General features: G+C 39.6%; 1 protein-coding gene across 2 annotated transcripts in view; it reads right to left on the bottom strand.

Moving 5' to 3' along the window:
- Positions 1-23,123, bottom strand: part of MACROD2 (mono-ADP ribosylhydrolase 2) — an 858,454-nt gene that overhangs the window by 818,528 nt on the left and 16,803 nt on the right. For both annotated transcript variants that reach the window (XM_061989226.1, XM_061989225.1), the window contains exon 3: positions 16,730-16,837. In XM_061989226.1, coding sequence (XP_061845210.1) covers positions 16,730-16,837 — 108 coding nt within the window. The remainder of the gene's footprint in view (positions 1-16,729; positions 16,838-23,123) is intronic.

A 23,123-nucleotide genomic window follows, 5' to 3' on the forward strand; every position in this document is an offset into this window, starting at 1 on the left:
AAAACTGCTCCCTGTAAACTTGAGCTTTTATTCTCACAGCAGAAACTCACAGAATGCCCGCAGAGGAGAATTGTCAACCGTGATCTTCACAACCAAGAAGAAGAAAAGACATTATGGATTTCCCCACTATATTTCAGAGTGCAATTTTCATCAGACGATGAACTTAATTAAAATAAGACAGGACAGTAGAAGTAATAAAACATCTTTTAATTACATTTCTACAGTTTTGGATTTGTCCTCCAGCTAGACATCCAGACTGCTTTAGCCTTCACCAAAAGTATGAAAAGAATTCAGCTCTACAATGTTTTCCTGAGCAAGGAGAAAAGCATTGGATGGAAAAATAATTCTACTTTCAATTTGTGCATCTCTGTCAAAGAATAACTTGCAGGAACATGGAAACCAGACTATATTTCTTCCAAAAAGCCAGAACTAAGACTTTGATAAAGAAAATTAATAAGTTTCCAAGCACTGTATATGCAGTGTTCTTTCTTCCATACACAGACCCATGAAGCAGGTCTGCATTTTCTTCCCCACATTCACCACCACAAAGCTCAAAAGCTCAACTCCATAAACACAGCATCTATAAAAGGGTTTAATTAAATGCTGTTGATACCAACTCTAAGCCATGAGCGTGGCAACCTCGTGTGGGCTGCTTATTTGTCAAAATATAGGCAGCCGTAGGGACATTCGAATGCTTAACAACACGATGCTCTCCTGGGGCACCCAGGTATCAGGCTAACAAGCCACCAGGTCATTCATTGGCAAGGAAGCAGGGTATAACACAAAGAAAATAGCAAGGGAATTCGCTCAAGTTGCCCAGGCGACAGCAGAGCAACATAATGAAAAATTCACGGTTGCCCAGAGGCAGGGAAAGCACTGGGGTGAGCTCCCAGCCAGCCCAGGCCACTCAGGGCTGGGCTTGTAGCACACTCTACCGACTCAAAGCCTCCACAGTAAAAACCTAAATAAATTCAGTGCTGTGCTCACCAAAAAAAACACCTCTTTAAAGAGCAGCCATTTGAACTCTGCCTCCATTTATAAAACATTTGATGCTTGTTAGGAGGCAAAGGACAGACCAGCATTGGTCTGGGATCACCGACCTTTTGCTCTCAAAATAATGTGAGGGCAACTGTGGTTATTACACAGCTTGCCATTTCTTTGGATCAGATTTAAGCATTGATAGGTATTCATTTATGAGCTATGGCTTTGCACGTGGTCTTATTGGCTGAGAACTGATGTGCAGCAGAGTGTTGTACCTGTGTGCAGAAACCACAGTAGGGCATACAGCCCACCAGCTCCAGTGGGGCTGCACCTGGACACTCCCCCTCAAAAAACTCCACCAGATAATCTCTCTCCAAGAGATTTTTGTATGTTGTGGCATCTTCTTGCACAGTTTAAGTTATAACTACAGTCTGCACTGTAAAACATAACTGAAAATCAGCAGCTTGACAGGTGGTTCACTTTCATAGATGGAAAATAAATACTCTAACCAACAGTCCTCTGACAAACCAAAAGTAACTAAAAAACATAAGCTCTTTCTTTGCCCCTCGCCCCTCCAGTGTAAGCATTTCATAACTACCTGGCACAAACTACCAGCAAGAAACTGTTTACATACAGTCCTTCACTAAGGTTGGCAAGGTGAAAGAAATTTCCCCAAATTCACCAAACAGCTGACTGCCACATTGTCTTCACACACTTGCCCAGGACAATCTCAGGTTAGCTGCTTCCAGGAAAGAAGTTTAAGCACATAGACCCCTCTCATTCAGGGTAACATGTTAATGTTTTTACTACTGAAAAGCTTTCAAATTGCTGTAGCCCCAACTCACAACACCCTAGGGTCAAATGATCCTCGTCTGCTCCCTCCCACTCACATCTTTAGCACATTCAAACATTCCCTCATCTTCTCAGAAACTAAAAGCATCCATTTCTTCACATCCTACGGTCTTATTGATCAAACTTCATAATCTGTAGGTGTTGTCTTAATGATTAGGAGGTAGGTGCAGGGAGTTGAAAGATGAGCAATAACAACTTCCTCATGTAACCACCTGTATTTGAGTACCAGCTTCTTGTTCCCACTAATTTGCAGCACTTCAGCTTCTCTGTTTTCTCTTCACCTTTCCCTGTTTTCCTCAATGTTCTCTTGTGCCTGTGTTTCTTTTCTTGCTTAGGTTGTTTCAAGTGTGCTTTATTTAAAGAAGTTTTTCCAAACCTTCTGCCATGTCTGTGGCTGTTCTTGCTCTCAGTGCAAGCGTGAATTGTTGGTAAAACTGAAGCCACATGCACACACACAGTAAGCACACAGTTTCCAGTATTCTTCCCATAATGACTCTGCAGAACAGCTACCATTACACCAAGACACATGGAATTGCATTTGGTACATCTGGTAGTACAGCTTCCATCAGGAATATACATTTTAAATACTTCTGGAGAGTTTAAGTTTCAGACTGTTAAGAACATCATGACTACAGCAAGTACTTACAATGGATCATTGTACTTCCTAATGAACAAAGCCTGTTGAAACTCCAAACTACACGATTATTACTTAATTTCTAGATGTGGATACACCTCATTGCCTCTCTGTACAGACTACACTTTGAAGCTGAAATAATGAACTGCAGTGATTAGAGAGCAGCTTTTAAAGAGAACAGAAATGAGCGTCTTTTTATTAAACACCGCAAAAAACACACTTCAATGAGAAATAACCCTTTAACACCGAATTTTTCAAGACTGGTATATGTCCTTAAATTATGTAAACATGAGTATGCCTACACTAGAATTTAAGAACTTGTGTAGTATTTTCCAGGCTCAAGGCTCAAACTCCAATCTATCCAGTGACACAATTGCCTTACTTAAAAATCAGCTTTCTCACAAAACTTGCAAGCTATCATGTACGATGCTGGTATTAAGCTTCAGAAGCATAAAGTGTTAGTACCAAAAAGAATCACCCCATTCACTCTGAAAAACAAACATTTTGGATAAAGCAAAGGAAAGATGCTTTGGGAGAGCAAGATTCAGACTTCTTAAGCTAAAATAGTTTTGATAACTTTACGTGTTAATGTCAATTAACATGTGTTAATGTCTATTATTAATGTCTATTAACATACTCACTTCTTCCAGCAAGGTGGTTTTAGGAAGTTAGCCACCAGTTGCACCACTTCTTAATAAAATATTAATCCATAAACAACCTTTTTGCACATCTTTCTTCCCATTCCCTTCTCCCATCAGCTGTCTTGAAACATGCAAGTGTGTTACATAGCAAGAAATTCAATTAAGATATTACATAGAAAAAGAAAAGAGCATTTAAAAGATGACCTAATTGAAAGATTAAACAAAACTCTGGAATATAAAAATCAGTGCTTTCCTGCATGCACTACTCAAGTTGTGTTATTACATTTACCTCAGTCTTGATAAGATTTAGCCCACTGTGGGATATCTGGACCAATTTGTATAAATATTGAATTAAAAGCCCAGGGCTGTTCAGCAACTATTTTTATTTCCACTTTATATGCACATTTCCTTTCTTACCTGATTCATTACATGCGCTCACAAGACGTATATTGCAATGGAACAGAATTCAGGATCATAACTGAAAACTCTTCAGTCTCACTAACTATGTAGAATTTATCTTCAGTGTTTGCACAATGGTAATGGTGCAGACTATTTACATAGCTAGGCTAGGAAAAAAAACCCACTCAAAACTACAACTGAATCTAAAAATCAAAATACAATGACTGCAAATATATACAGATATTACTTTCTGCAGTATAGGCATTGGCAATGAAATACTATCCTGAAAGTGTAGAAATACGAACCAGAAAGACCTCATGTCTAAAAAACATAACATCAAGTGACAAATTGTAAGCCAATTCATGAACAACCAGGAAGCATTCAAAAATTCCACTTCTCAATGTTAAATCAGTCTCTATTTCAACAGACTAACTCCAAATCTGCAGCACTGTATTCATGCCAGTATTCAAGAAAAAACTAGAGCCAAAGTACAACGAGAAAATATTAACCAAATTCTATATTTAGCGAGACTATGCAAGGTAACTTTGGTTTAAGTTTGTTCCATGTTGTTTGAAGAAATAATCATTGAAGCCAAAGCAACATTTCTAGCAGGAAGAATGTTGCTTTTGGCCTGGGAACTGAAAAGTCATCCCTTGATCCAGTTAGAGACTACAGTAGGTGAGACAGAGACTGCTTGGTTTGCAGAGGTCCAAAGTATGTTTCCTTTCCTCAAACCCAGGATCTTAGAGGCCTTGTGCTTTTCCCTCCTCCCACAAGCATGCCCTTAGCTAGAGCTCCAGGCTCCCCAGCTCACAGCTGAATCCTTTCTTGCTGAGGAGTCATGCTTTGCCATCTTCTGCACCAAACTCAATGAATGCCTGCCTTGATTCCTTCTCCCCTTAGATACAAAGAGAAAAGGAAACTAAGCTCCTGAGTAAGGAGTTCAGTAAGGGTGGCAATGCCACTGATAAACCTGATCCACATTCCAAGTCAGGGACAAGTAATGTTACTCTTCAGCTTTCAGTTCAACCAAAGCAGAAGAGTAAACTTTTCACTCCGTATCTCGGCTCTAAAAGGAGCATGTCCTAGCTTAGCTCCATCACGCCTGCACCAGCAAATTGACTTAATTGTCAGCAGGGGATTATGAAATATGAAGTGACTCCAGTAGCGCTCAGGGGAGGCTCCCGAGGCACAGTGTCTATAGCAAAGACACTGAGGAGTCATCCGTCTCACTCTCACCCCCAGGCAAAACAGAACAGTCTCGGTTCTCTGAAAGAGGCTGACAAGACATAAGAACAAAACTCAGCTTTCCTGGATGATTAGCACTGGCCCAAAGAAGAAAAGAGGGTTTTAAAAACATCAGCGCAGCTTCCCTAACTGCTGGTGCCCTCAGCTCCTGAAACCCAAGGCTAAAGGTCACAATCTGAGACCCAGACTTGCAGTTACACAGATACATCTGGTAACAGCTCATAAGAGCCCTCTCAGAACAGGCAACACCACGCTTCCCCTCTCACATCTTTCACCCAGGAAGGGTAGAAAGGTAGGCTGGAATCAATGCAAGCTCCTAGCACTAGAGGAAGGGAGAGAAGAGGAAGGCAGCAGAGTTATTGCTATGCTACTCTTTTTTTTCTCAAATCCTGTTTTGAGCCTGAAGATGCCAGCAAGGAGGAAGAGAAGTCGCCAGATGTAACACCACCCCTGGGACACAGCCACTAACAAAGAAGCAGAGAACCAAAACCTTAAGCTGTGTCTTTGATAAGAGTACACATCAAGAGAAACACTCTCACCTGAAAACACCCTGTGGGCTATCTGTCAGGGGATTCACTTGGAATTTAAGAAACAGTTTTTATTTTAATCTATTACTGCTGTTGGCGACTAGTCTGAACTAGAGCTGCAGCCTCTGAAGCTGTAAACTCCTGACACAAAGAGCCTTTGGGCTCTAAGACCTACCAAAACACCAAGTTTGGGCCTCCTAAGCAGGTTCATTTTTGCCAGAAAGGAGAGACAGAGTAGAGAAATCACTCTTTGTAGCCAAAAAGCCCTAATGCTGATCAGTCAGCTCTCTGAAATGCTGGGTTTTGTCATCTAGTAGTGGGAAAAATAACAAGCCAAACTATAATTAGCTGGGTCACAGCCAAGGTTAGAACTGCTGGTAGGCAAAGCTCTGCTATGACACAAGGCAAAAAAAATCATCTGGCTTCCAGCATTTGGAGATGCCTTCATCCACAGAATCAAAGGAAAACTGAGAACTGCTGTATTTATCCTAGTCCACCCTTCCCCCAGGGCAGATTCAGTTGTTTTATTTTAAGGTAATGGCCAACCTAAAGTGAAAATTGTCTCAGAACCTCAGAAATAACAAGTCATGCATAAATTATGGATTTCTGTTACTGTTCCTGATCTACTTTAGTGAACTCTGCAAGTAAAAGCCACCATTTTTCACTGACTGACTATTCTGGAATTCATTATAAAATTTTATTTTAATGTCAGAAAGAATAATATCAGGAGACATATTTCCAGAGCTAGTCAAGTAATGACCTGGACCACACCACTCAACGTAACCATTTCAAAGCAGACTGAAACTAGCAGGATAAAAACCCAGAGTTTTCTGAAATGGGCTCTACACCACAAATTCTTAAAAATGTAAAGGAAATGGCTTGTTACCAGTTAATATTATCTAGCATATCAAGTCACTGGGAAGACTTACATTCCTTTATAACCTGGTTTGATAGAGTTGAAAGCAATACCATCTCTTTCTTAAATAAAAAGTTATTTCACATGACACAAGAGTACAGTTCTCAAAAAAAGCAATATGGTTCACACTTTAAATTTAAAAGCATTTCTAACATGGATTTGCAATGCAAAACATTCTAAATACAAATCACATCTAGCTGAGACAACCATCTTTTTGAGACAGCCTGCAACTAGGCATACCAGATATTAACCATTTCTATTTATTACTCCACAAAAACCAAGGCTAAAGCACAAAGAAGGTGCAAGAGAGATGTACTTAAATGATTCATGATGTATACCAGATTAAAGTTACTGCAGTGCAGACATGCAAGTGACAAAGGAGAGGAGCAGTAATCCTAAAAAGTTTTCTGAATCAGTGTTTTCCTACAAATTTCAACTACATGAGAGGCAATGAAAGCCCCAGGCTTCAAGGCATCGCTACCTAAACCATCTGAGAACAGGGGCTGGTACAACATAGCTCCTACAAGAACCAAGTAATCTCTTCTTTATGAGACTGTCTGTCCTCCAGCACAGCTCAGGGGAGACGCTGCAAAGCTCTGAATAGTTCCCTGTGCAGCCAGAGGGACAGTATTTGGAACAGGCTTCCCCAAAGGAGGAAGGAATGGGACCACCCAAGTCCCCTCTTGGCCATTCCAGCACGTTGTTCAAGTGATCATCCAGACAGGAGATTTTAAAATGAACCTTGAATGCTCTTGTCAACTCTGAGTGACTCAGATGTACAAGAGCAGTGGTAGCTCATCCCCTCACTGTGGTGAAGAAAGCAGAGGGCTTTGCAGCATCTTCGATACTATAATTAAAACAATTCCCACATACATCCAAACAACACAGCATGTTTCAGAAACTACTCTGAGCAACGGCATATAAACATACAAGTGTCTATTACTTGCACATGATGCAAACAACCCTTGCCACTGTGCTTGCATTAACAAGCAAATACCACTTTCACAAGTCTCCACCACACTTTGATGTATATTGAACTGCCATTACTAATTTTTATGACTGACAGCAGGTCACACAAAGTGGTTTGGAGCCCAGATTTATAAATCCAAGCCAAACCTTTAATACTAATGTTTAAGCAAGAGACATTCTGAATTCCTCAAGAAAGCAACTTCTGATTTTGCAACAGAAGTATTTTCCTTTTGTCAGGAAAGTCAGCTGTAACAGCCAGAGGTCAAAATAAAACCTAAGCTGCATTTCAAAGTCCATAATTATTTATGTAACAAGTAATTGAATCTGTATTTCAAGGGATAAACCTTTCTGAAAATATTCCCCCAAACCTGCAGCAAATACCAAAACCCTAGGCAAACCTGAAATTGTAACAAAGGGTGGAAGACACAGCATCACTCTTGTGCTCAGCAGCTAAGAGAATGAAGCAAATGCAATGCCTCCTGTCAAATGAGAAGGAAGAGGAGACAGGCTGCGTTAGCCAAGCTGCTACACGGCAGCATTTTTGAGCATCACTTTTAATTACCATTTGGATGCACAGGTATTCCTTTTTCTGTGTCTAGTTAGATGAGGTAAGCTTTTGGTTTATTGGCTCCAATCAAAATAGACTTTCCCCTATTCAATACTTAACTGCACACATTTAATGGGATCATGTTAGCCATGGAAATACTAATTCCTGTGCCAACCTTACTGTAGCCCTTAGGCTGGATCACGTTGAGCTAGTGTCTGTACAAATCCAGAACAACCTAGTCCACCCCCATGTGTTTATAGTTACAATGTAAAGGTGGGAAACAGCAAACATACATCCAGACAGAGAAGTACGAATGCCACACAGATAATCTCAATGTACCATTGAACACTCATTGCCAAGATTTTGTAGGTATTGATGAGAGAGACTTCAAAGGAGTCCTCTATTTTGTATCCTAACATCTGGCAATTACTAGAGGTTTGACTGATCTAGGCTCTTTAAAATGCAAAAGCTTGAAAAATCACCACATTGCATGCCTATCTTGACTGAGAACACACTGTTGCAAATATTGGCTTAAAAAGTCCCACAATCCTCTGGATAATCCCCCCACAAGTCCTGATTAAAAGTGGATTTAATATTATGAAATGAAGCATAATTGTTCAAGACGACCTTGAGTAGCTTTTTACAACACACTGCTCTACCAGTGCACTCAAGATGACAGTTGCACTGTCAAACGCAGTATGAGACAGCCTAATAGCAAGGTCTTTCCTAAATATTTTCCTGTATGAAGTAAAACAGATGCTTACTGTTCTTCCAAACCACGTCTGTCTCCTGTTCTATTTCAAACACACACTAAACACACGTAATGAAATGGAGCAGACATTTAATAAGAACGAGCGGTATCGATGGCCTATCCAACGAGCGGCCCTCGAATACACGCATTTTGTTTCCTCTGCTTAAGTCATTACTGATTTTATGTCCAGGAAAATTAAGGTATACAAGCAAATAGTGATTTTACAATAACAGTGACACTATTGCCACCTGCTGTCAGCAAGCATTCATGGCATTCGACTTCAACCCGCCCTTCACAACAGCGGGAAGTCAGAAGGAACCTAACTTAAAAGGAATCCAACTTTGATGGTGTCTTGCCTGGACGCTGCTAGATTTCTCCAGAACGGGCACACACAAAAAAGGTTCAGGGGAACCACAGCATGAAGGATCAATAATCACATTGGTCCAATGGTTGATAAGGTCCATGAAATAAGTTATTATAACACAAGATTTTAAATCACCACCCCTTCAAGTCACAAAAGATAGAAAATACAGCAGAGGAGAGAAAAGCCAAGAGAAGATGATACTAGAAGGTCCAACATTTCACAGTCTGTTATTATTCCTCTTAATTACTGCACAGTGCCAGAAACCTGGATCTCCAGCAGAGTTCACACAGGTCTGACTGTTCCTGCTTTTAAGGAGACAAAATGTGGTTAGTTTGAGTGGCCAAGCACAAATCTGAGAAGCAGAGATCCAGTGAAAGCAAACACTACAATGAGTTACTTCTAAACCTGACAATTCACAAATGAATGTGATGTCCTCTACTCCCATTCATTCTTTCTCTACTCTAGAAAAATGTCCAAGTTACTTGACAAGCTTTATTTGCATTCATGAAGTTCTTAAAGCAGTTTGTATTTGGGTTTTTACCAAAGAAATACATATCAGCAACACATGGTTTATATAAACCATTATTGCCTCAAATGGCCTATAAACAGAGACAATAAATGGGGTTCAACAGTGGATGGTCAAAGAAAGAAGGAGAACATATCAGTCTAGGTAAAACAGACAGTGGCCTGAAAGCATCAACACTGATGAAAATGAGATTGTTAAACCAATCCATGTACTGTAACCTACTAAAGTCTACTTTGCCCATTTTTCTGTCGTTCTCAGACAATGCCAAATCCAGTCAGAGGAGATATCTGGCCATCTAGCTTGGTGCCAGGTATTTCACAGAATCGCAGAATGGTTTGGGTTGGAAGGGACCTTCAAAGATCATCTAGTTTCACCTCCTTGCCTTGGGCAGGGATACCTTTCACTACGTCCCAAGTCCCACCCAATCTGACGTTGATCACCTCCAGTGACAGGATAGCCAAAGCTTCTCTGGGCAACTTACTTCAGATATTCAGTTATTAGATACTCAGATAACCTGTACCCTCATCTCATTCTACTCAGACTTCTCTGTCAGCATGGAATAACATGGCAAGTCAAACAGCATTGCTCTGACCCTCAGCTTGCTGTGTGTCTGGTGCCTCAGTCCACAATCTGTTAGTTTAAGCAGCCTTTTGAGTGCATTGTTCCAACAGAAAGTATATTTGCTCCTCTAGTGCTTTCTTTTATGGCTTCTCAGTAAGTCATTGAATGCTCACATCCCACTGCTTGCTAACATCAAGTGCCTATCTGCTTGCAGTAGCTGGCCATATGGCAAGCTGATAGGCAAAGCTTTCCTTGTAGGCATGCAAGGTTTAGGACTTCCTTCATCATCCAAGACTCTCAGCCCACAGGCACAACACGTGATTCAGCAGGATAACACTCAGGCCCATGTCTGAGGCACAGACCCATCCAGTAGCCATGCTGTTACCGAAGCAACAGAGCTGTCAGCACGCTGTTGAAATACACTGAAAAACATTTTACTACAATTAACTTGCCCCTCCCAAAGCACCCCAGAACAAGGAAAAAAGTTAATGCCTGCAACATTGTCAATCCTTTCTTTTTTTGTTCTCAAGTTGTGAGTCAAAGTCATTATACCTGTGATATTTTCTAAATGTACTATGACCCTCCTTGCTGCAGTACAATTCTGTCTCCTCAATCTTAAGCCTTTGCCACATCCTTAGAGCAAACAGTGTTTGACTGAGAGAGCAGCTGAAGTAATGCACCTACATTAAATGGCCCCTCTAGCTGCACTTTTCTTGGGTTTCATTCTCTTGATCCCTGTCACTTGCTACAAATCTTTAATTTTCATCCAAATGAGTATTACACTAAAGGCAAGAGCAGAGGGCAAGTTTAACCATGTCTGCTACTCACCAGCTGCACTTTAAGTATTTTTCTACAGAAAACAGTAATAAACTCACTCACAGATGTCATAATTGAGAATGACCGATTCCCTTAACTATTAACATCGACTTCTCTGATGAATAAGTGGGGACTATATATAAATTAGTCTGGGGCTTTACACACAAGTGTAATTGCACCAACTGTAAATTAACTTGAGAAACCTTTGATTAACACCACAGTCTGCTCACATTAAAGATGAAAACCAAATTAACAACAATTTGTTGGCATTATTGGTTCTATTCCTAGAGGAAATTACAACAGCATTAAGTTACATAGGCAGATGCCAGATGACTCCATGCAAGAGATTTCAATACAGATACTATCTGTACACTGGAGATAAAACATCTCAAACATGCTAAGAAGCTCCCAGCATAAGCAACCATTTGTATTTAGCTCAGCTGGAAAAAACAACAATCAAACAATAAAAAAAACCCCACAAAATCCACATTAATAAATGCAAACTTTCCATGCAAAAATCCCATAAGCAACTTGAGGGCACAGATTTTAGGTTTTGTTGATTCCACTTTCAATAGCAGGAACATTTGAGTTAAGGGACTTATTTTTCTAATGAATGAAGAGTTGAAGAATAATTGTAAGTGAACTCCAGAGTAAGAGCTACCGGTCATTGTAAAACAAAAAGGAAGAGAGCAAGTATATACACAATACTAGTTCAGACCCAACAACTGACTCAAATAACTTCATAATAATCAGATAGGCCACTTGTGAAGTAATTTCTATTTCAGAAGCTACAAGATGAAAATTTTGTGTGATAAATTAAGTTGCCAAATGAAATGGATTAGCAATCAGTGAAATTGCCTCATGTCAGATCTGTTCCAGATTAGAATCCATCCTTTTTCCCCACCTGTTCATTAAGCACCAAGTTCAAGGCAACTGCAGTGACTGATTGCACATTAACAAGCTGTTTATGTGGAAAGGCATAGTTCAGCCACTATCTGTACTTACACACTCATCTAACCATATTTCACTGATAATACATTCAGTTCCCAGATTCAATGCACAGCGCTTCCACCTTGGTGTCTAATTTTGGACTTGAGAAAAATGGGATGCCTCGTAAAATTAAACCATTGGATTATACTTCAAGGTCAAGGCCGAGAACAGTCCAGAAGAAAATCTGTTGCTACCTCCAGTTAAGAAAACTAGAGAAAGATATTGCTCTTGCACTAAAAAACTCAAATCCGCTTGTCAAGTCAGAAGCCTGAGGGGAGAAAGGCAGATTTTGTTAGGGAGAGCAGAGACTTCATGTGATAACAGCTATTCCATCCTCAGCTGCTGTGTCATACACAGGCTCCAGCCAAAAGCAGTCCCGCAAGCACGGCATATTCAAACAGTTACACACACTTTCAGCACCCCGACAGGGAGGTGCAGCAGGACAAGCATTTCTAACTTGCAAATCTGTTAAAAAGACTCACATGTAGTACACTGCCTGAAAACACCCTTGAGTCAAAGTAACCAAGAGACTGTGTACATTCTCTCAGCTGGCCCTGCACAACATATCAAAGAAACTAAGAACCTCTGTAGCATGTGTCTGCCAACCCAGCACCCACTGCTTAAGTGACTGACTGGGAATCATGTAGATTTGTTTCCTGCTGAGGAAACCTCTTCCTTAGGATGAACTTCAGTAACTAAATTCCTGCATAAGGCATTAATTGAAGAGGTATATAAGTTTTTCACTATTTTCTTCACTAACTCTTTTCATTATTTATCAAACTAAGACTTTCCTTCCCATTTGTTTTCTCAGATGGAAAGAAAATATTCTCTTTATAGCCTCTCCCCAAATTTGGGAGGATTAGAGATGATTCTAGCACTGCAGTACAGTTCAAAGACAGCCATGTAGTTGCTGTAACTGTAGCAACCATCGACTTGCTAATTAAGAAGCAACGCTATAGACTTATTACTAGAAATATCTACTTGAACAGAACTGCTCACTTGCCTTGACCTGTTGATTAAAGTTCTCTTCTCAGCTCTGAAAAATCATCCCAGATATCTGTAATGCAGTACTAAGAAAAAAGAACATTTCCTCTAGTGTTCTGCAAATCATCTTATTCCTCATAATCAAGTTAAAATAAGGATACTTTTTTCCCCCCACACACAATCATTTCCATCCAATATTGTTCCTAGTCAAAACTCACTCACAGGACATAAGTACATGCCTCCTCATCTCATAACTGGGCCAGTGAGGTTTATTGACAGTTAAGTGAATGAATACCTGTGGTCAGTAGTGATGGACTACTGTTTGTATCAGACACGTAGACAAACATACAATACTCTGTCCAAAAATCCAACTCCTTTATCTACTTCACATGTAAAAATTACTGCATATGCTATAAACAGCAAGATATTTTTCCCTATACCTATTGAAAATGCAGAGAATATTTAGTATTTATGCTTAGATGATACTTTAAGTATTGCACAATTTCTTCTTCAAGTCTTACTGAAGCTTTTACTGCTTGTTTCTGTATTTGGCTTTGGCTGCTCTATAAAAACAACATACTTGAAAGCAGCTTAAAAGAGAGTAGAATAAGCTCCACGATTGGTGGACTAACCCATTTAGTTTTTCCAATAGGCCCTGAAAACTTCAGTCAGGACCAGTGTTACTACAGCAGACCCATCTAAGCGACACCATCCAGAATTTAAATAGACAGAGGCAGCTGGCAAGCAGACTCAGAAGGAAATAATTTCTTTTCTTGAGAGTCACAATGCAGGACATACAACACTTATTTACTAAATTAACTACCAGCTGGAAGACTTGGTCCCTAAATCCTTATGACACCTTGGAGAATGCATCTCAAAAACATGAAGGTAGAGGAAGCTGGCAAGGCAGCAGGGGTAATAGTCACATTTCACAGCTTTAGTTTTCTACTATTATCAGAAATTCTTTTTCTGACTTAACCCATTTGGTCTACAGAAGTGCTTTCCATTAAGAAATGTCTGATGAATGAATAAAACTTGTGTTAAAAGAGCTGAAAGAGCCAGAGGGAACAAACAACCTCCGTCTCCCTTCCTCAGAACACACACACCCCTGCATTCAGTTCCCACAAGTTACTTGGAAGTAACCGCAAATTGTGGTTGTGCGGCTTCCAGGTGCTTGAAGCGCTTTTGGCATCAGGATGAAGTGACATCTAGGAATATTTAATTTGTTAAAAAGGCCAGTTATCATGGATTTATACAGTAAGTATATGCCTTGAGGAGAGTCTGTTCACACCCTTAGAGTGGAATGCCAACAGAACAGAAAAGAATATAGGAGTAAAAAGAAAACTTTTGTACAAATCTTCCCTGAATCCTTAAACATAAGAAACAGGAAAGGAAATTAACGTTACAGGATGCCTTAGGCAACACACCATGTTAAACCAATACCTGTCTGCAATGTAATCAGTAGCAGGGAAGTTTTAGGTAACCATTCTGGAACGATAACACATTCACAGGGGTGGATAATTGACAACCATTTGAGAGAAATGGCACATCAACTCTTCTTTTCAGCTACCTTCTCTGTCACACTGCATCTCAGCTTAACTGCCACTCTCTTTAGAAGCCAGAAAATAGATTCTTACTCTGATCACTAATGATTTCAAAGTGGCTGTTTTGATATAGTTGTTTTGACAATGAGCCAAGACACAAGCTTATACTTGCACTGTTTGCATGGTTGTCCTCTTTCAGCATAAAATATTTGTAAAACATTTTTGGAAAGTAAATAACATTCAGTTTGTCTGTTAAAAGTGTAGGAGAAAGAGGCTCCTTTTATAGCAATGCTCATCAACAATATCTTGGTATTTAGCTGTCTAATATCACCATTAACACCTTTGTTAGCCCAATGAAAGCAAATCAGTTATTAATTTAACTTTCTCATACATATACACACACACATACATATACACACACAAGAAGAATTCAAGTGGTAAACAGAAGCCTGAGCATAAGGTAAGCTACTAAATTCAAGAACAGCGTTTGTTTAGTATAGCTCAGTAAATCAAGCTGGCTCATGCTGTCGTTACGCGACTGCCCAGCAGAGGACACCACAGTACAACATCAGCGCTACAGGCAAGTTTCTGCACACCTTCTCATAGCTCTCTTTTGCCAAGCAAACCCATTTATGTTTCATTTACCCCTCACTGGTAGGTATTAGAAAATACACTTTTTTTCACTAATACATTTGGATGCAAATCTGCAACCATTTGCACTAGCTGGAACACTTCCACAGTCTCAGAATTTGCCACACTATTCCCTTTGCTTTACTTTACACTTAAAATCTAGTTACTGCATGGACATGTAGAGACTGTTTAATTTCTCAAGGTAACTATAGGTTAGTGCTTTAATCTAAGCACATTAATCACTCATAACTTTAGGAACTATAAAAGATTACAAAGGAAGAGTAAGTTTATATGTAGATTGTGTCATCAGAGGGATAGGACACGGGTTTTCAGAAACGCCCTTTAAATCAAGAAAAGCAAAGTATTCCTTTTTAAAAGCTAACCTGCAACTAGTTCTGGCCTGTGATTCAAGAGATGCCTATGAACAAAGAGAATCTAAATATAAATAGAGAAAAGTAGGCTAATATTGACTTACAGTAATCAAGTTAGAAAGTCAGCAAAAGCACAACTGGAAATATCATCTTGAAAGAATAAGGAGTAAAAAAATCATTTAACATTTCAGAGGCCTCGCAGACACAGTGAGGAAAGGATCTACATGGATGCCACTGCATTGATTGTCTGTAATTCAGAAAGGCTTTTGTGCATCAGTAAACTAGAAGATTAATTAAACACTTGGGCATGGAAATATCATCCTCATTACTTGTTCAAGTGCAAAAATGAGATTTGAGATAACTGAAGATTCTACCTGTACTTCACAAAACCTACTAGCATGTCTCCACTGTAAAGAGGGGAGTCATGCAGAGAGAAGCAATATCAAACTATCCAAGAGAGTCTGCTTACTAACTTCCACACTCTATGAGCAAACATTTCTGTACTCTTTACCGACATGAAACACTATATCCACAGGGATTTTTACTATGGTAAGCAAACACATCCATTTTGACCAATACAACCTTGAGAATCTCTCCACTTCATTCCATCACAAAGAAGATACTGCATGAAGTATGTTCCCTTCCAATAAATTAATACTACCAAACAATCTTCTTGATAATGAATCCATACTCCTGAAAACTAAAGACAACACCAGCCAAATTCTAGGAGGGGAAAAAAGGTTTCCAGCCTCAGGATACACAAACCCTGTTCTCTTGGGGGTAAGGAGTGCAGGCGAGATTTGGCTGTAGCACATGTATATGCGAAAGAGTACAAGAAGGCTTCTCCCATTGGCCACATTAGCTTATTATAACCTAATGCACAAAGAAATTAATTGCAAAGGCATTCCTCCCACACTCCTTTGTCACAAGAAGAGGCTACACCGTTCCTCACCTCAGTTGCATACATTGAGACACGGCCACAAACCAAGAAAAGGTATTTATAACATTCAGAACTCTGTAGGTCACATCCAACAAGTAGAGAAAAACAATCTCTCTACAAAGCAAACATTCAAACCACAGAAATCAGAAATTCAGCTTTCTTACCACCTCGTCGTTAGGGTTTTCATATGACCTAACCCGCAAATGGCTTCATTCATAAAGACACACAGGAATGCACTGAAGTACCTTCGTATCAAAATTCAGCCTTTTTTAATATCAAGTACAAAGACCCGGCTACTCAAGTCAAAAGATGGACATAAGAACATCAGTAGCATCTTCACTGAGAAAAAAACCAAAGTTTCACTATAATCCCTGTCACAGTCAAGGCACACAAAGATCAACAACTGCAATATAAAGAACACAGGAGCGGGACGGCAGTTTCCAACAGATTTCCACAGAACATAACATCTTTTGGCAACTTTTTCAAACTTTTAATGGCACTATAAAGCATTTGCAAGACATAATATAAAACCACCTACCAGCATTAACGATGGCATCGACCTCAAGCACTGTAATGTCACCTCTATACAGAGAAACCTTCTCACTCAGACTTCTCTTCCCCTGCAGATCTTCTTTAGCGTTTTCACCTAAAAAAGAGGAAAGGGGTAAAAACACATTACAGGTACGAGTCTGAGATCACTATTTGGAAGTCCAGAGCAGGTATCAATAGCTGCAGCTACATTATCGCTGTCAGATTGCTGCATCTTTCAGTTTCACCTCGAGAGGGCACCAGTAACCCACAAAGACACCCGCATTTCCCTAAAAATCACGCTACTCGCTTTCTATTAGTTTTCAAACACAAGCTACTATGGAGCACTAACTCCTTGCTCATCACCTGAGTTGAAAAATTGTATACACACATTCTTAGAGCTACATCCGTCGAATAATTTTCTTTGGTAACCACAATGGTGCAAATTAAACAGAAGCAATTAAAATAACCCTTCCACTGAAGCAGTAATTTATCCAACTCAGACTTATTCTGAGTGTGTGCAACACAAGCACAATGTTTGCTAACAGCCCCAAAATAAAGAAGTAACCCTGGCAGCAGGCAGTTAGAATAAAAACCTAGAAAAAAAAACACACCAGCAAACTTAAACTTAGAGTTTTGCTATCTAAAATTGCCCAGCTAGAAGGTGGTGTTTGTGAAGACAACACATGAGCTTTCAAAACATTCGTCACTAAACAATGTTATAATAGGTCCCTTATTCAGGTCAATTCAACTTTTCTGTCACCAATTCACTTAATTTGCATTATGTCAAATTTAAATAGCTGTTCAGTTACCTCAAAAACATCTACAAACACTCACTGGCCAAAAACATTGTTAGACATCCACATCCTTAGCTAATGAGAGAAGGAAAGATTGCTTGATTTCTTTTTTCCCATTATCTTTGAAAACTCAATCTTTCTGACAAGACAAAACTAAAAAGCCTGAGACTCATATTTTCAAAAGAAATAGAACAGAATAGCTTAAGTAACCATTTAAGTGGGAAACAGCTGTCAATCCTCAAAACAAGTTGGTTTTTGGTAAGAAAACACAAAATCCATGGAAGATTCAGTGTGAAGGTAGGAGTTGTCCAAACAAATCTAGTCCCCTAATTTTCCCATCAGACTTGACTTGACTCAATTTCCACAAATTTGAATTAACTTGCTCACACTCATCACCACCACAAGTAACTGTAAGTAGAAATAAGAAAGCTGCATTTATTTTAGGTGTTTTTCTTTGAATTTTGTTACAAAGGATTGTAACAAAAATCATTGTCTCTCAACCCCTCCAAAATAACCAGTCTCATTCCATTCTACTTCAGTTTGACTACTGTATGCCTAGTGCAAAACCCATGCTACCTCTAACAGAAAATAGATTGCTGTCATGACTTACACTAGCATAAAGGCAGTCCTTTATTTCAAAGGGGCATATTCAGGAGTTTAACTTCTGTGTTTGACTCCTAAGGGACTATTCCATTGCCACCAGCTCACCTTCAGTGTCTTTGCTTTGTCTAAATGTTTCTGTGGAAACATATCAAGCTTTTATTATCATATTAAGAATTTTGTATCACTCTAACCTAGAAGTTCGACTGTTCATCCATTTTTCCACAGAAGGTAGCTGTTGCTGTTAGCTGTTGAGTTGTACTGAAATAAAAATCAGCCTCTGTGAGCTATTTACAGAGGCTGCTTTTTCATCTGCTTTCATGTTGACTGCATCGTGTCAGCAAGTAGGACAGTTGTTTTCCCAGTGAGTGTCCTACTGCAGCTCTTCTAAATTTAAAACACACACCATTGTCCTCCTCCTCTGTCTTCTACTCAAGTTACTGATATCCTAGTTAACAAATCCAATATCAAAGTCTCTAAAGAGAAATCACTTCTATTTCAAGTACAGTTTGGACACTACAGTATTTGTGCCCATATGATACAAAAAACCCCACCCCAATTAACAAAAATCCACTAGCAAGAGCCACAAGAAAATACCATACAATAAAGAAACCTGCTTTGCATTACCACTAATTTCTGAGTCAGAGGGAAAACAAGTATCTCAGTCAATTCACCAGCAAGGTCACTCAAGTCTTTCTGTAGGGTGACACAGAACACAATGCTGTGCACACTGGCACTGTCTCCCTATTTTCTATCCTACTCAGCCTTCACAAGTTTGTCTCTGGTTCTCCTGCTTCACAAACATTGAATATATTTGAATGTGGTTCTCCTGAGACTCCTTCCCCACAGAATAGTATGAGAAAATTCACTGCCTCATAAGGAAAAAAAACAACCCACCACAACAAAACACCACACACCACTCCTATGTGATCTATTACGTCTGCTTCAGCAAGCCCCTTACCTGTCTCACAGTTCTTGGGGGAGCCCTGAAGCCTGCCACCTTTAATATAGTCCAGTGGTAAAAAGCATATGCTGCTCTGTACATATCTCACAGATGACCCTCATTTCTTTCAATAAAAGTCTGATCTAACACAGGATTTGAGCTTGCACTTCATTTCATCCTGGTTGTTTAGGAAGGCTGCTCAACACTGATGGAAGTCACGGAGAGCCAAGTCTTGTTCACAAAGACACTCAACAAGTCTACTGATATGTTGCTGATTACAAAAGTAATCCCAATATCATACAAATAGTTGTAGGAGAGACAACTGTTTTCCTTTTGCCATCTGTTAGATCTCTGGGGCTAGCAGACAGCATTGCCTAACAAAGTCAAAACTGATAACTGGTTTGGAATATTTTCTTCTCCTGTAATCAATTTAGTCATCTTGGCAAGGACGGTGAAATCATCCCTGGCCATTAAAAAGAACTCGCTTCCCACCTTCATCTCCCATCTCTTCCTTCACCACACACATTTTTGGCTGGTTCTCAGATTACAAAAAGCCTGCACTCATTTACTTCAGTCTCTTCCCAAGCTAATGATAAATCTCAGATCTGTGAATAAGTACCATAAGTCCTCAAATATGCCTGAGAAACTCAAATGGGGTAGGTACTATCCAGGAATTCTTGGTACCGTAACTCAGCAAGGGCAAACCAGTAATTCCAGGGCACTGCATTTTTCAGAAGGGATACACACCATATGTACATATCAGTCCATTAGTGAAAATCCTAGCAGTAAGAGATTTATTTTGCACTTGTGTGTAATGAGACTATTTCTTGCTCTCATTAATGAAATAGTTTACATACATCCTCCAGAAATAATTCCTCTGAAGTAGTTGCTATGTAAACTCTGTATTTTCAATTCAAGATACAAAACAGCAGTTGAGCTCCTAAACTCAAATGTGTAAGTTTTTAGAGTTAAAAAAGCCTTCTTGCCAAGCAAATCCAACTTTCAAGTCTATCTCCATATTGGTTGTTCAGAATGCACCTTAAAGGCAGAGCAGCTGGAAAGACAGGAAAAATCAGATACACTCCAGTCCTAAAAAAAATAAATGAAAACAAAGAAACCCTACCAACTAAACCCACACTACATGAGAGCTGTGATCAACTCCCTCTCTTCCTTTAGACAGATGTACCAGACTCCACCCAAGACAAGAAAATACTAGTCTGTGACTGCAAACAGAATGTCAGTGCTCAGGCAAAAGAGGCAAGCAAAATAAGACAGACAATTTTCTGAAGTGTCTCCACAGGAATCCAAGTATATCTACAGTAACACTTATGAGGCACTAGATGTTCAAGATCATCCAGTGAAGACTGCCTAGGAAAGCAGGCTCGCTCCCTCTCATTCCTTCATCACCACAACTCTCCTGTCTCACAAGAAAAACCAAACACACAGCGGGCACCTGCACAAGAATGCCTTCAGATTACCTATTTTAATCAAGCCATGGTTAGCAAAACGATAAGATAGCTGTTGAAATAGGATGGTGGCATTATTAACTATAAGCAATAGCTTCTGCTTTATTCAGGGTTTTATCCTTGCACATCCCTGTGGAGAATTTCTGGGGCTTTCTTTCCCTGAAGCATAACCATCTGCCTACATCTTTCACCCCATGTCCTTCTTCACCAAAAAAGTGCAAACAGAGGCTTGTATTGGGAGATGCTCCTAAACAAAACAAACAAAAAAGAAACCCACATTAAGCCCTCACAAAGCAGACACAATAAACGTTTGTTTGGCCATCTTGATTCCCTCTCAACTCTCCCATAGTGAATTATTTTTATTCATTTTTGTTTGTACATCTCAACAGTTGTGCAGTTATGTACAGCTGGCAACAGCAAGGATTATGAACAGACTCCAACAGCAGTTTAAGCACATGAACATTTCACATAGTTTATAACAATTATGTGCATCTGTCAAAAGCAAATAAACCCTGGGTTTGCTTTGGCTAATGTGGATTTTGCAAGATATGTTCATGTAAAGTCTGGCTATCTGATTTCCAAGACAGTGCAATCCCAGACTCTTCATCCCAAAACCAGTTAATACTGGCCCTGCCTCTGGAATAAAGAGTCCTAATTAATTCAAGACCTTGGGCTAAAAGCATCAGCCAAGCCATTATCTGCCATATAGGTAGATTTCGAGACCATTTAGATCTCAGAAGTTCAGAAGAGTTCAAAGAACTAACTGGCACAAAGAAAACTATTAAGAAAGACTAAATAAATAGAATATTCAAACTTCTAGAATGCCTAATTTCCACTCAAATTTGTGCCTATTTAACCCTAATTTGGGTCTCATCCATGCCTTCTCTCGGTAACTTTGACAGGAAAAAAGAATTGAAAGTAAAAAATATCAACAAATGACATCTGCTATGGACATGCAGCAATATACTGAAAAACAACTAATACAGAAATAAAGCAAAAAATGTTAGCTTTTTTTTAAACCTTTGAAATTACTAACAAGTGTACCGTAGCTCCCATTAGAAAGTGAACTCAGTGGTCACAAGCATCTTTTGCAGCCACACGCATGAAAGATAGGGTTGACCTTGTTACCTCCTTCACAGTCTGCTTTGTTTCGACTGTTTTTGAAGATACACAACAGTCCAGACACCACAAATGCTCTAGGTGCTTATCTTTCCTCCTCTGTCCCAGTCTCAGGAATATATTAAGCGTTGAAAAATCTTCACCATAAACAATTGGAAACTTACGTGCCACCAGCATTTTTCCCCCTCCAGATCCCACTCCATCATTTTCTAACTCTCTGTAGAATCCAATTTTCCTGCTAGGTCACATCTTTTGGGCCTTTAATCATGCTCTCAACATCCACAGAGCCACTTCTTCAAGTATCATCAAGTCGATCAGCTGAGGTCTTACCAAGTAGGCAATCCTACCCCTCAGCTTTGCTTAGAACTCCTTCCAGCTCATGCCAAAGGAAAAGGGGCCTTTACAGCTTACATGCGTGCAGAAAAACCCACCAGATTTCGCAAACAAAACTGAAGTTGGAAATCAAAACATGAAGTTCTACAGAATGAAGAGGAAAAGCGACTTTCAGAACAGCTCACTAGAGGGAGCTCCCATAAAGGCATAGAGAGGCTCGGCTCACGCGATAGGAAAGGAATGCATTGAAAACTCAACTCTGAAACTCAGTCACTGCTAAAACATCCAGGATTTTGAAGTCTAGTACTCTATTTAAAGTATATTAATTATTGAAACAGGTCTCATATATCCAATTACAGAAACCCCTACAGCAGTACTGAAGAGCTTGCAACCAAAGGGAGGCGAAAAACCTACAGCTGGAAGAGCTTCTGATAAAAGCCACATTTTTATTCTAAAACTATTTGACAATTAAAGATTAAAGCACACACAAAGTAGTAAGAACAGTTCTTAAAGCCTCATAGTAAAAAGCAATACATATAGTAAAGAAAAAGTCTCTTAGCACTCCATGAGCAAAAGCAGACATGAGAAGAAATCCAAGAAAGAACAAGTGAAAAGGATTTACAGCAGCTAGGCTCACAGGTTTGCACTATTAAAATGAAACTTGGTTTAACAAGTCAGACAACTTAGTGTTTCTTTTCACTCTTGGTCATAAAAACGAGTGTAACAGACTCAGTTGCAAGAAACAAAGCTGAAAATGGGAGAGTTTTGTCATTTATAGTCAATTTTAGAATTCACAGCTGAAGGAAGTAAATTAATTGCAAGTTAAAAATAAGTCTGCCTGATATCTCATCCCTGCTAGAACAACTACTAGTAGCAACACGTATTCCCCACAAGAAAGGCTTCTGCAACAGCAGTCTAACACAATCCAGAAACAGCACTGGGAAAAAAACCCTGAGCAAGGGACTAACTAGAGCCTCAATATCAACCCCACAGAAGTTGGAGCCCTTCCTCTCCTAGGAGAATCCTCAGCAAAGGCTGGACTGGGACACTTCTCCACTACTCTTGGGCTGCTGAAAAAAATGAAGGGCTTGAGCAAGCTTTAAGAGTGTATCTGACTACAGGGAGATAGGCAGCAACCATTCTGCT

This window comes from Colius striatus, chromosome 2, assembly GCF_028858725.1.
Source record: "Colius striatus isolate bColStr4 chromosome 2, bColStr4.1.hap1, whole genome shotgun sequence".
In the NCBI taxonomy this organism is placed as follows: Eukaryota; Metazoa; Chordata; class Aves; order Coliiformes; family Coliidae; genus Colius; species Colius striatus.